General features: G+C 41.8%; 1 protein-coding gene across 9 annotated transcripts in view; it reads right to left on the reverse strand.

Moving 5' to 3' along the window:
- The window catches only part of LOC139354073 (monocarboxylate transporter 9-like), a 253,639-nt gene that overhangs the window by 94,245 nt on the left and 144,032 nt on the right, over positions 1 to 15,362 (reverse strand). Inside the window, exon 1 of one of the 9 annotated variants that reach the window (XM_070998323.1) lies at positions 14,804 to 14,867. The exons of the other annotated variants lie outside the window; for them this stretch is intronic. Within the exon in view, the coding sequence (XP_070854424.1) occupies positions 14,804 to 14,852 (49 nt within the window). The 5' untranslated portion in view covers positions 14,853 to 14,867. Of the gene's footprint in view, positions 1 to 14,803; positions 14,868 to 15,362 lie in introns of those variants that run through there. 9 annotated transcript variants of the gene reach the window in all.

Consider the following 15,362-nt stretch of genomic DNA (forward strand, 5'->3'; position numbering starts at 1 on the left):
AAATACTTCAGTCTACTAACGTTTTATATTTTATAATAAAAGTCAGAATAATAAAATTTTTATGTAAAAATGTTACTTTTTTTCGGTCGATAAAATCTCGCGGATAAAGTCAAGTCAAGTCAAGAATTGTTCCACAGCCCCTGGTGCCACGTTCTTCCAACTATCAGCAAGTACTTCATGCGCAAAAGATCTTCACGCAACTCAACCGAGCGACTTGCACCCGATCACCAGCATTGCATAAGGACACCATCATCATCAATGACCGTTCAGCACAGGTTCGAGTTGACAACGGTTCAGAAGTTTCGATACACGGCACGTACCTCATTACATGAAAAGGGGGTGCCACAATTAATGGAACCCGGTTTGTCAACCACGACAACCCTCCCTTTCCTTCAACTCCTAAGGGTGAGGTAAAGGTTTATCCGGAAGGTTGGAGAAGAAGTAGACGACACCCAAACGCATCAGATAACGTTAATCATAATAGCGGTATTCTGTGCGCTGATTTGATGTTTGCTCACCTGTCAGTTAATCATCGAGGGCAGAAAATCCGCAGCCCAGTTGAGGGAAGTGATCGCTGGGATAAAGTCGGCCGAGGGCGGCCTCAATGTTGAAGGGGGAATAGTTAACTAAGTTAACCAGACAATGCAACGAACACTTTGCTGGTTACACGTGCACATACGGCAAACTCAGCATATTTGCGTGGCCGCTGTGAGAAAACTTATTTTTAACTTAAAGTTCATCATTTTGTATTCAGTACAAATAAATGCATTAACTTAACTCAAATATTTTACTGCGTCAGCTGCGCTCCACGACATAACCAATTAAATCATAATTTTTGCATTGCAATGCCCAAGTTGTGTAGCGTGTCTTAGCATCGACTGAGTTAAGGAACTTATAATAATTGTACAAGCTGAAAGAACCCTTATGAGAAAATTGAAAAACTCTTCAACAAGCGTTAAGAAGTGTCTTCGGCGATTATCGCATTTGAAAGCCACTTCCGAGTGACTTTCAGAAGTGACGCAGAATTTACTTTTAGAAGTGTCGACGATTTGCTTTATATTTTCTCGACGAAAGTCACTTTCGCGATCCGAATGCGATATCGCGGACGAGCGTTTTCATCTTCTAAAGGTCACTAAATAATGAAAAAAAAAAGGTTGAAGGGACTGACCATGGCAAAGTTTGTTAGCTTAGCTAGTCAAAACTTTTGAAATAACAATGCGATTGGTAAGATTCTCACCATTTAAAAAGGTATTGATTAATAAAATCAATTTCAAACAAAAGGTTCCTTAACCAAGCGCAACGTCATGATAAGTGCTCTATAAAAACAAGTCAGTAAAGTCATTGAAATCGACTAAAAAATGTATAAAACTTTTGATTGTTCGAATTAAAGATAACTCAAGTACATTGCCAATGAGCTTGCGTTACAAAGTAACATTGAGCATTAACCAAATTCTTTTATAATTATAGCAAAGACACATGCGCAAAAACAATAAACGCGCTCAAAGGACAGACTCCGAAAAGTAAACACTCAATAACAGAGAAACACTCATTTAAAGCAACAGAAAACTAAAATTGTTAACTGGTACAGCGCACCAAGAATAAGCACTGAAAAAAAGACCAGTTGTTTAACTGTAAACCATCAATCCACCAATCACCATTGTGCCGGGCACAAAACGTCGCACTCACTGTCCCAGGAACTTCTGATCACCATATAAATTGAATGTTTTTAAATTTTTGTTCCACCTTTTTATTCAAAACAAAGGAAAGCGACGCACTCGACTATCTGATACCCGCTATCCAGCTAAAGGGAGTGTGAGATTGCAAGCACAAGCGGCGTCTATAATTCATTCCTATCGGCTGTTAACGAGATTTCACCAACAAGCCAAAAATCGTCTTTAGGTGGCGTGTTTGTAAAATCTCGTATACAGCCACTTGTTGCAATGCTCTAAAAGCTTCATGGAAGTTATAGTTAGGTCTACAATGATTTAAATTTAAGGAATTGTAATTTCTTGATAATCTGGATGGAACAAAAAAGTTTAGCTGGCTAACTAAGTCGGGGCTATCAAATTCACCTCGAATAGGGTTAAAAATAAAGTCTGTTCCATCGTTCTGCGGTTGGCTAGGAAGGGGAAAGTTAATTAGGAGTAATATACTAAAATTAGAAGGTAAAATGAGGCTTACATCCCACTTAAGGCGCCTTAAAGCAAATAGCAAAAGGTTATTCTGTACAGAATCGATACGATCAACATGAATTTCGCATTGGGGACTCCAGACGGGTGATCCATACTCAAGTATCGGGCGGACACGCGAAATAAATAAGGTTTTAGTATTATAAGGATAATAAAATTCCTTTGAAGGGGTGCCTAGCGCACCCCTAGCTTTATTCACCATGGACGAAATGTGGGTCCAAAAAAAACAAAGATCGTTTACTAAAGCTAATCTATCCAATAAGCCCTCACTCAGCGTTTATGTCGCTTATTGAGGATTACCTTTTAAATCCAGTAAATTGTCAGAGCACCATGTTTGAAAATTATTTAAGGCGGATTGTAGGTCGGACTGGCAAGAAGTATCCTTGTATTGAAAGCATAATTTAACATCTTCTGCGTACTGAGGGAAGCTCATTTATAATAAAGTAAAAAGTAGCGGCCCCATGTAGCCCCCTTGAGAGACACCGAAGGTAACGTGGAGTATATATACAAGAGAGAATTTTTAATAAAAGTACTCATTGTGTTCTGCAATTCGGATAACTTAAGATTCATTTTACGAAATCAATAGGGATTCCCATAAGTCGAGTTCTCTAACGAGAAAAAACGTGATTTACAGAATCAAATGCTTTACTAAAGTCAGTGTATACTACGTCTTTTTAAAAATATTTTTTAAAGTAAATTCCCAAAGGTTAGTGGTTGTTGATCTAAGTTTCATTAACCCGTGTTGACACGGATATATAACTGATCTACAGAGGGTGCTGCAAATGGGAGTAGTAATATTTTCGTAAAGCTTTGAGATTGCTGACACATCAGAAATACCTCTATAATTATCCGTTCTGCTACTCTTCTTCTGAAGAAGAATTACAATAGATTCCTAAGAGTTTAGCGCGGTAAAACTAGACCGAGCCCTTAAGTATCTAGAATTAATAGATTGAGAACCCTATAAATTCTGAACTTCTTATTTCTTATGAGTGTCAGCTTTTTACTGATCCAAGGTGGCTTGTTTGAGACTGACGGATAGTATATTGTGAAATCAAGAATTAACAAGAAAGGAAGTTAACTTCGGCAAGCCGAAGTTTGTATACCCTTGATGTTATAATTATTAAATTTAAAAATAAAAAAAATGATATTCCCATAGTATAAGATAATATGTCAAAAAACACCAAAGCTATAATTTGTTTCATATTATTTTATCACCAATTTTCCGATCGTTCTTATGGCAGCTATATGATATAGTCGTCCGATTTTGATAAAGTTTAATTCGAAATTCAAAACTAATTAAAAAATGTTACTTCCAAGCTTAGGAGGTTATATGGTAAAAAACACCAGAGACATCATTTTTTTTAGTTTTCTTTCCGATTATTCCTATGGGAGCTATAAGATATAGTGGTGCGATCCGGCTGTTTCTGACTTATATACGACTTGCAAAAGAAATAAGACTTTTAGAAAAGTTTCTGCCCGATAGCTTTAAAACTGAGAGACTAGTTTGCGTAGAAACGGACGGACAGACGGACATGGTAGATCGACTCGTCTAGTCATGCTGATCAAGAATATAAAAACTTTATGGGGTCGGAAACGTCTCCTTCACTGCGTTGCAAACTTCTGACTGAAATCTTTATACCCTCTGCAGCATCATCCATGTTTTTGGATGAGTAGAGATCGGACCTATCAACGCCTGATATATAAAGGTTTACTTTCCGAAAGTCCGACTTGCGTAAACGATGTAATCGCTTAGTTGACTTATGATCATGGAGTCCGCTCGGCGAAACTATCTCTATCTACGCCGAAGCTATAAATCACACCCTTTAAGCCACTTTTAGTTCATCTCCTTAACGCATAAACCTAAGTTTTGACTGGTCAGCTCTGATTAATTAAGGGAAGTTTTTAATGGAGCAGTCAAAAGTATCCGTATTTTTTTTATTCAGACCACTGTTACAGGTAAATGTAAGAATCAACAAGGAAGAACGCTATAGTCGAGTACCTCGACTATCAGATACCCGTTACTCAGCTAAAGGGACCAAAGGGAAATGCAAGCAGCAAAGCAAGATTGAAATGCGCCACGTACCGGCGATAGACAGATTAAGCGTTATAGGCGTTAGAGTGGGCGTTGCAATTTTTTGATCAATCGATAGGTATTGACGAGACCAATCCATTTTAGTTAAAATTTTGTATCTAGCATGAAAATTGTGGGCTTTACAGGTTTTCGCGGTTTGTGGGCGTTAAAGTGGGCGTGGCAAACTTTTTTTTTGGGTCAATCGATAGGTATTGATGAGAACAATATGTTCGTACCCAAAGGTACTCAACATGACCACACCCAACAAATGAAGCAGTAGCCAAGTTGGGAACAGTACCAGGCGCTCAGTAGCACCCACTGCATATGAGAATGGCTGATCAGCATATTATATGTCTCACTAACTCACCGTCTCACCGACTCAACGGCACACTGACCGGCCAATGCAGTCAGCACATTTTGCAGTGTCTGCCGAGCCAACTACACAAACTGCTACCATAATCAAAACTCCCTGACCTACCTACCTACTTTAGAATACAGCTCATTCACTAATCATTACACTAAACTTCCGTGTTCCAAGTAGTATATAAACATGTACCAAATGAAGAATAAATCAGTCATCAACACACCTCTTAACTCCGCGGTTCTACTTCCTACAAATGGGAATAGGGCTCGTAATAAACTATCTCAACTAGCAGCTAACCACGTTAGCTCACCCTCAGCGCAGCTCCAGCATCGCCTGTGGTCCGGCATCGCAGTAACCATCGTTACCATTGCCGCGACGCGATCGTCCTGCCATCATAGCGTCCCCGTGCCAGCGACAAGTGCTCATTACCCCCTTGTCCCGCGGTGTGACCCGGAAGTGTCTACTTCGGTTAGGCACAAACATTGGTGACCCCGACGTGATCCTTTAACAACAAAGGATCACACTCAAGCAACCCCCTTCCCGCTGAAGGACTCACAGCTTTATCCAGCTCCACAGGATACGCTTCTTCTTCCAGCGTCACAGGAACTTCAGCTTAATCCAGCTTCACAGGATTCGCTTCTTCTTCCAGCGTCACAGGAACTTCAGCTTAATCCAGCTTCACAGGATTCGCTTCTTCTTCCAGCGTCACAGGAACTTCAGCTTAATCCAGCTTCACAGGAAACGCTTCTGCTTCCAGCGTCACAGGAACTTCAGCTTAATCCAGCTTCACAGGATTCGCTTCTTCTTCCAGCGTCACAGGAACTTCAGCTTAATCCAGCTTCACAGGATACGCTTCTTCTTCCAGCGTCACAGGAACTTCAGCTTAATCCAGCTTCACAGGATACGCTTCTTCTTCCAGCGTCACAGGAACTTCAGCTTAATCCAGCTTCACAGGATTCGCTTCGTCTTCCAGCGTCACAGGAACTTCAGCTTCATCCAGCTTCACAGGATACTCTTCTTCTTCCAGCGTCACAGGAACTTCAGCTTCATCCAGCTTCACAGGATACGCTTCTTCTTCCAGCATCACAGGAACTTCAGCTTAATCCAGCTTCACAGGATACGCTTCGTCTTCCAGCGTCACAGGAACTTCAGCTTAATCCAGCTTCACAGGATACGCTTCGTCTTCCAGCGTCACAGGAACTTCAGCTTAATCCAGCTTCACAGGATTCGCTTCTTCTTCCAGCGTCACAGGAACTTCAGCTTAATCCAGCTTCACAGGATACGCTTCGTCTTCCAGCTTCACAGGAACTTCAGCTTAATCCAGCTTCACAGGATTCGCTTCTTCTTCCAGCGTCACAGGAACTTCAGCTTCATCCAGCTTCACAGGATACGCTTCTTCTTCCAGCGTCACAGGAACTTCAGCTTAATCCAGCTTCACAGGATTCGCTTCTTCTTCCAGCGTCACAGGAACTTCAGCTTCATCCAGCTTCACAGGATACGCTTCTTCTTCCAGCGTCACAGGAACTTCAGCTTCATCCAGCTTCACAGGATACGCTTCTTCTTCCAGCATCACAGGAACTTCAGCTTAATCCAGCTTCACAGGATACGCTTCGTCTTCCAGCGTCACAGGAACTTCAGCTTAATCCAGCTTCACAGGATACGCTTCGTCTTCCAGCGTCACAGGAACTTCAGCTTAATCCAGCTTCACAGGATTCGCTTCTTCTTCCAGCGTCACAGGAACTTCAGCTTCATCCAGCTTCACAGGATACGCTTCTTCTTCCAGCGTCACAGGAACTTCAGCTTAATCCAGCTTCACAGGATACGCTTCGTCTTCCAGCGTCACAGGAACTTCAGCTTAATCCAGCTTCACAGGATACGCTTCGTCTTCCAGCTTCACAGGAACTTCAGCTTAATCCAGCTTCACAGGATTCGCTTCTTCTTCCAGCGTCACAGGAACTTCAGCTTCATCCAGCTTCACAGGATACGCTTCTTCTTCCAGCGTCACAGGAACTTCAGCTTAATCCAGCTTCACAGGATACGCTTCGTCTTCCAGCGTCACAGGAACTTCAGCTTAATCCAGCTTCACAGGATACGCTTCGTCTTCCAGCTTCACAGGAACTTCAGCTTAATCCAGCTTCACAGGATACGCTTCGTCTTCCAGCGTCACAGGAACTTCAGCTTAATCCAGCTTCACAGGATACGCTTCGTCTTCCAGCGTCACAGGAACTTCAGCTTAATCCAGCTTCACAGGATACGCTTCGTCTTCCAGCTTCACAGGAACTTCAGCTTAATCCAGCTTCACAGGATACGCTTCGTCTTCCAGCGTCACAGGAACTTCAGCTTAATCCAGCTTCACAGGATACGCTTCTTCTTCCAGCGTCACAGGAACTTCAGCTTAATCCAGCTTCACAGGATTCGCTTCTTCTTCCAGCGTCACAGGAACTTCAGCTTCATCCAGCTTCACAGGATACGCTTCTTCTTCCAGCATCACAGGAACTTCAGCTTAATCCAGCCTCACAGGATACGCTTCGTCTTCCAGCGTCACAGGAACTTCAGCTTAATCCAGCTTCACAGGATTCGCTTCTTCTTCCAGCGTCACAGGAACTTCAGCTTAATCCAGCTTCACAGGATTCGCTTCTTCTTCCAGCGTCACAGGAACTTCAGCTTCATCCAGCTTCACAGGATACGCTTCTTCTTCCAGCATCACAGGAACTTCAGCTTAATCCAGCCTCACAGGATACGCTTCGTCTTCCAGCGTCACAGGAACTTCAGCTTAATCCAGTTTCACAGGATTCGCTTCTTCTTCCAGCGTCACAGGAACTTCAGCTTCATCCAGCTTCACAGGATACTCAGCTTCATCCAGCTTCACAGGATTCTCAGCTTCATCCAGCTTCACAAGATTCTTTGTTTCCAAGACACACAATATGTTTACTTCATTCATAGAGGAAACAAGTCACACAAGAATCGATCTACACAATCGATTACTAGACACCCAAAACGAGCTGCAAGGGAAAATCCAACAGCTCATTAAGAATTATGGCAAGGATTCTGCCGACCGACGCCACCGAGACGGCTACTATTCCGGTAAGCTAAATCAGTTAAACGATCTCTGGCAGCAGTTTTGCGACCTAGATGAAGAAGTCCAGCAAGCGGCATTACCCACTGGAAGTGAGTACTCTTCACGACTAGTAGCACTTAAAGAGCTGGTCGAAAAATATCAGAATATGTTTCTGGACAACATGCCGACTGGAAGCGGGCTTCCGAAGGCCCCCAGACGAACTTCGGCCAACATCAAGGTCACAACAAGAGATCAAGTCAAAGGAGATTCCGCAATTGACACGGTGATCCGACAGTTGCAGAGAAGATGCAACGAATTGGAGTCATCATTAACATTAGCCTCGAACGCCCCAACTGTCACCCCAGCCTTACAAAGGCACCTGGATCTCCATTGGGCGTTACTGAGGCAAGCCCACGACGAATTGGATAGCACACCTGGGGCCGCAGCTCTGGCAGAAGCAGAGCTAGCCCAATTCCACACATTATACGAGGAATACGAAATGAACCTGCTACGAGAAAACGACGCGCCAATGAGCCTAAATTTGGCACTTCCGCCAATTAGCATTCCGGAGTTCAACGGCGAGTATCTAGACTGGCCACGGTTCCATGATCTCTTTGTGGAATTGGTACATAACAAACCATATTCGGCCAGTCAAAAACTACATATTCTACAGAGTTCGCTTCGTGGTGAAGCGAGGAACGTCTTGACAGACACAGCCTTCTCACAGGGTGGCTATGACGACACCTGGTTGCGGTTGAAGGCCAGGTACCAGAACGGCAAAATACTAGTATACGCCGCCATAGCAAAAATTATTGACCATAGGCTTATAGACGGCTCATCGCGCCAACTAAGGGCCGTACATGACACTATCAAAAACTCAATGAGTACTCTTAAAAACCTCGATATCAGCACAAAATCCTGGGATCCAATCCTGTGTTTTCTTATCAGAAGAAAACTAGACCAGCCGTCTCTAGCTGCTCTAGAAAATTCAGCGGATGCACCAACGGAAATTCCAACGTTATGGAGTGTACTGACGTTTATTGAGCGGCGCGCTTGCATGCTGGAGACAATAAGCGCTCAACCTACAACAACACTCCGCCATCAGTCAGTTCACAACGAAGAGAGCTGTAAGATTTGTCACCTAGGACAACATAATCTTAGAGCATGTAGCCGTATCCAGCAAATGGACCCCAAAGCACGGCGTCAAGCCATTATTCAAGTAGGAGCATGCACAAATTGTTTGTCTACAGCTCATAAGGTTGAAAACTGTGGATCACCGACCACTTGTCGAGTCTGCCAGCAACGGCATCATTCACTGTTACACCAAGGACCGACTAGCAATCCAGTGGCCGGCGCAGTAACCATTGCAGGCTACGACAACGTAGGAGGATATACTCTGCTCGCGACCGCCAAGGTCTCATTACAAGGGCCAAACGGTCAATTACAAACATGTCGCGCTATAATAGATGGTGGATCACAGGTGAATCTTATCTCAAGGAGAATGGCAGATCTGCTATCTCTTAGGGAAAGGGCACTGATTAAAATATCTGGAATCGGAGGAAAGATATCAACAGCAATTAGATCAACACTAAAGCTCTCATCATGTACATCAGGGTTTGAAAAACTATTAGAGGTATTTATTATGCCCACAGTCATTACAGACCAACCGTCAGTACCGATTACAACCGATCTTAATATTCCCGAGGGACTGCCATTAGCAGATTCTGACTTTCGGCAACCTGGACCCATTGACCTAACCTTAGGGGCTGAGGTGTATTCTCGTGTAATAACCGGTGAACTTCTTGAACTAGGACCTAATAAACCTTTGGCACAAGGCACTAGGCTTGGTTATGTAATCACAGGTTATCTCAATAAAGAAACCTCATCTGATACGGAAATCAACCCTATTCTGGTAGAAGGCAGAGGTGATTTTGCAGGACCGAACGCTGCTTATGAGCCAACAAAAGATAAAAATCCGATGAATATAGAACCGACTTCTCATCAATTTAAAACCTACAAGAAGGCTGATTTTGGTTCAACATGTCCAAACCTAACCAAGAAATATCTTAGTTTTATTGCAGAATGTCCACATACCATAGACGTGCCAAATGATCAAGATCTACGAGAGCACAATTTCAGTCCCCACGGTAATGTCAATTTTATCGCAAAGGGGAGTGTTAAGCAGCATCAAGAAGATGTGAAGGACCTGAATCACAAACCGCAGTTGAAGGAAAGATCCACCTTGGTCAATGATTTGTTAGGTGCTTCCTATACAATTCGGTCAAGGGCTGACCAACATCACGACTTAATTGAGGGTACCCCTCAATGGGGGGGAGAATGTTCGTACCCAAAGGTACTCAACATGACCACACCCAACAAATCAAGCAGTAGCCAAGTTGGGAACAGTACCAGGCGCTCAGTAGCACCCACTGCATATGAGAATGGCTGATCAGCATATTATATGTCTCACTAACTCACCGTCTCACCGACTCAACGGCACACTGACCGGCCAATGCAGTCAGCACATTTTGCAGTGTCTGCCGAGCCAACTACACAAACTGCTACGATAATCAAAACTCCCTGACCTACCTACCTACTTTAGAATATAGCTCATTCACTAATCATTACACTAAACTTCCGTGTTCCAAGTAGTATATAAACATGTACCAAATGAAGAATAAATCAGTTATCAACACACCTCTTAACTCCGCGGTTCTACTTCCTACAACTGGGAATAGGGCTCGTAATAAACTATCTCAACTAGCAGCTAACCACGTTAGCTCACCCTCAGCGCAGCTCCAGCATCGCCTGTGGTCCGGCATCGCAGTAACCATCGTTACCATAGCGTCCCCGTGCCAGCGACAAGTGCTCATTACCCCCTTGTCCCGCGGTGTGACCCGGAAGTGTCTACTTCGGTTAGGCACAAACACAATACATTTCAGTTAAAATTGTTATTCTAGCATCAAAACTGTAGGACACACAGTTTTGGGCGGTTTGTGGGCGTGGCACTCTGCTGAAACAAACATGCGCTGCGTAAGAAGCTCAAGAATCTGCACGCCATATCTCAATAGCCTAGCTCCCATAGTTTCCGAGATCTCAGCGTTCATCCGGACAGACAGACAGACGGACAGACGGATATGGCTAGATCGACTCGGCTAGTGATCCTGAACAAGAATATATGCACTTTATGGGGTCGGAAACGCTTCCTTCTGCCTGTTACATACTTTCCGACGAATCTAGTATACCCTTTTACTCTACGAGTAACGGGTATAAAAATTGCAATCGAGCAGTTAAATGTGCGGCAAGAGCACAAACTCTGCACGCTAAGCTTTCAATAAGGGGAAACAATTAAGAGAGAGAATGCGAGTGTGCGAAGGCGTAATGCAGTTAAGGCGCAAGTGTTAACAGGCCACTGTTAAAATAACAGCTGTCAAACTCAGCTGCTGCAAGCGAACAGCACGTGAGTCCGTTTTGAAATCTAAAACTTATATCTCTTGAACGACAAGAGGTAAATCCTTCAAATTTGAAATGGATATTTCTTCTGCATGTGTGTACTATATGTTAAAATTAATATATTCCTTATTTTGTGTGTATTTTTCAAACAATTTATAAATTTAGCAAGTGATGTCTTCGTATAATTTTTTATATGAAATTTCCACTTTGAATAGAGCTTAAAAAAAATGTTGAAATTTGTTGAGTGAGTGTGTTAGACCATCTTTTAGAGTGATTTATTCCTAGTTTAAAGAATCAGCCTCAATCTGCGCTTTTTGCGACTTTTTGCAAAAATTACATTTTTATGTAGCAACCTCGCGATATGCAATGCGGCCTTTTTAGAGGTGTGGCGCAAGCAAACCTACGGCCGTGACAAACAGAGTGCTGTATTCGCTTTAACTTGTGAGCACATCCTCGACAATACTCCATAGATGAATGAAACTCGTTTAAAGGAGAAAGCGCGAGTGTTTTCCGTAAATTTTTCAATTTTGCCAAAATTGCAATAGAAAAATGGACATCTTCACCATGGATGGATAAGTTCGCTTGGATTTAATTGGAAACGAAAGAAAAGTAGAGCCGAAAAGGTAATAAAATGGACGTCAAAAATTACATATTCTTTAAAAGGCACAGTACGCCATCGCTCTCGGTTTGGAAACATAACTCGAGGTTACTGGTACAAGCGGCAAGGAGAGCTGTTTGTAAGACTTCACCAGGCAAGGAAGCACAGGAGAATTTGTGGTTTCACAGATGTGTTTCAAAGAGCAATGGACTTCCAATCCCATAATTTCATCGGTAAATTTAAACAGTCGCATTCAGAAACATAAGCGACTTCCCCTTCCACATGAAGTCATAGCAGAGGGATTTTTAGACGGTGCTGACCATAAGAAAGAAAACGACCATGACTTCCTTTATAACATTGAAATCAAAAATAAATTACATATTAAATAAAAAAAAAAGAATTGGGGGGGGGGGGGTTGGGCGGCACCCCCACTTCTGCAAATTAAATCTAAGGGTGTACCGACCACTAGAAAAAAAAATGATCAAAATACCTTGCATAGTTCAGGAGTTATTAATTTATGCCAAAAAAAAAACAGGTCAAAGTCCCCATAGTGCACTGTAGCTTCGTCGGACAACACACAAAGGAAACGCAACCGTTCACTTTGAAAGTCTCTTTCAATTTCTTTTAACTTTTTAATAAATTATATTCATCATGATTTTTTAAAAAGGTTTCGAATTTTGCACTTGAGCCATATTTTTCTCTTTTTATACCCGTTACTCGTAGAGTAAAAGGGTATACTAGATTCGTCGGAAAGTATGTAACAGGCAGAAGGAAGCGTTTCCGACCCCATAAAGTATATATATTCTTGATCAGGATCACTAGCCGAGTCGATCTAGCCATGTCCGTCTGTCCGTCTGTCTGTCCGGATGAACGCTGAGATCTCGGAAACTATGAGAGCTAGGCTATTGAGATTTGGCGTGCAGATTCCTGAGCTTCTTACGCAGCGCAAGTTTGTTTGAGTAGAGTGCCACGCCCACTCTAACGCCCACAAACCGCCCAAAACTGTGGCTCCTACAGTTTAGATGATAGAATCAACATTTTAACTGAAATGTATTGTTCTCATCAAGACCTATCGATTGACATAAAAAATGCCACGCCCACTTTAACGCCCACAAGCCGCCCAAACCTGTGACGCCCACAATTTTCATGCTAAATAACAAATTTTAGTTGAAATGTATTGGTCTCGTCAATACCTATCGATTGACCTAAAAAAATTTGCCACGCCCACTTTAACGCCCACAAGCCGTCCACAAACTTCAAAAAATCGTAAATATGAACGTGGATATATCGAAAACTATCAAAGATAGAGAATTGGGCTCCCGGATTTAGATTCCGTAGCCTTGTACCCAGCGCAAGTTTGTTACGCGAATATGCCACGACCACTCTAACGCCCAAAAAACGCCCAAACCTGTGGGGCCCACAATTTTCATGCTAGATAAAAAATTATAATTGAAATGTAGTAGATTTTTACAAAAAATTTGAATGGGTTAAGAAGAGTCTTGTATCATTCAAACGGAATTTAAATGACCTTTCCATTGATGCCAAAATGTAAATGAAGCAAGTTGAAATTATGAGTATATTTAAATTTGATTTGTGTAAATACTTTTGACCACCCCTTCTACCTGTTGCATACTTTACAACGAATCTAATATACTCTTTTTCTCTATGGTTAACGGTATGACTATAGACGCTATGGTGTGTTCCTTGTTATTATTTTATTAATTTTATGTGCGATAAAGTGCCTTGACTATTCGGTCCTGCTAACCAATTGCCATGAGGAGCGACTTGCGATACTACTGTGATAAATGCGTTGCTTACGAAAACCAGGCAATCACAAAAAGCTCTGTTACGGAAGTAACTTCAGTCGCAGCTCTGCAGCCCAGTGCCAACTGAGCCCAATTCTGCTAAGCGCGAAACGGTAGCCCACGGTTGTCGCCAGCAGATAGAGAGAATTTGCCGCCTGAGACACCCGCAAAACCTGTAATAATATAACATTGAATTCAAAGTCGCATGTTGACTTAACGTCCAGAGTGCCGGCTGCAGTACCAAACCCTGACACATGCGTGGTACCAAAAACTAATACATGTGTGCCGCAAGGGAAACAAATATTTGTTTCACGGTTAAATATTGACCTTTCATCTCTGGACTCCGGTTGATGATCTAAGGGTCGACCAATTTAAATGTTCATATGCTAAGGAAGAATCCCCTTTTAAGAGTTTTATTTTGTAACATTTTTCTCTGCCGATTTTCGGAATTCCCAATATATGCAAATCACCTGTCCGCTTTCCAGTCTATTTCAAATAAACTATTAGATAGGTTTCAGGTAAAAGTTGTGACTTTAGTATACATAGAGCGAAATAGTCCGCCGTCGAAACGAATTTAACTTCGGAGGTATTTCTAAGCTATCAGCTACACCGAATCTCTTTGATCAAATTATTACACCCCATTTGCAGCACAGTTGTAGGTCTCTTAGTTCCCCATGCCAACACGTATTTATAAAATGTAGGTCAGCGACAACCGATCTCCTACAGTTTACTTCATTTGTGACAAATAGTTTTATAAAAAATCTTCAGACAAACGTGGCTTACTCTAAAGCTTTTGTCCGCTTCTAGTCCTGAAATGAAATTGGACCTATTAGGGTTGATATGTGATCTTCTTAAGTGGATCTCATGTTATTTCAATAAGAGGACATGCCATTTTTTAAAACTTTTTCTCACACCTAATCCGAGTTACTTCATGTGTACCAAAAGGAAGTCACCTTGGTCGGCTCCTTTTTACATTATTTATTTATAATCTTCCTCTAGTCCTAACAAAATCACCTGGACCTATGTACGCAGATGATGTTAAGTTGAGCCCACAATAGAGTAGGCCCGCGCAGAGCATAGCTTTTTAATCTGACCTTTATGGAATGGTGCACTGATAATGAATTAAAATGAAATGGCTCTAGGTGCAGGGTAATAACCTAATTTCGTGTAAGCCCTCACTACTTTAATTATACTCTAAGTGGCTGTGAGTTAGACAGGACAGCGCATTTTGACGACCTTAGTGTCTATATGGATCCCAAACTTACATTTTCTGACCACAATACTGCCATGGTGAATCAAGCCAGGGGTTTGCATGTATTTATCAAAAAGTGGCACAAAGCAGAAAGACCATGTTAAATTCCAGTGTTGTGAAAGGTACTGTTTTTCTTTATCTAGGTAAAATGAAGGTATTGGGCACAAATAAATACCTAGGTAAGGCAAAGATACTTTGTTTTCCCAGTACCTAGGTAAAGGTAAAAATATTGTTTTATTTTAACTTTAATAATTTTTTGTATTTGTTGGTTTGTTTTATTAAATTGCCAAACAATTCAACTTAAAATAGGTCTAGGTTTAAGTCGTTTTGAAAATATTTAACGTTTTCTTTTTATTTTCTCATAACAATCTAAATGTAAATCAATTTAAATGTTGTCTTTTTTTATAACATTACTAATGTTTCGAAAAACTTGTCCCCCAGCCTGTTTCCCTTTCCTTTGTATTGTATTTTGCAAAACATCCAAGACGAGTTTATATTTATGTAACGCTGTTAAATTTTTGTCATGTTTACTTAGGTATGCCAAAACCTCTAATTTTTATTTTCCATGATCC

Source organism: Drosophila suzukii, assembly GCF_043229965.1.
Source record: "Drosophila suzukii chromosome 2 unlocalized genomic scaffold, CBGP_Dsuzu_IsoJpt1.0 scf_2c, whole genome shotgun sequence".
NCBI lineage: Eukaryota > Metazoa > Arthropoda > Insecta > Diptera > Drosophilidae > Drosophila > Drosophila suzukii.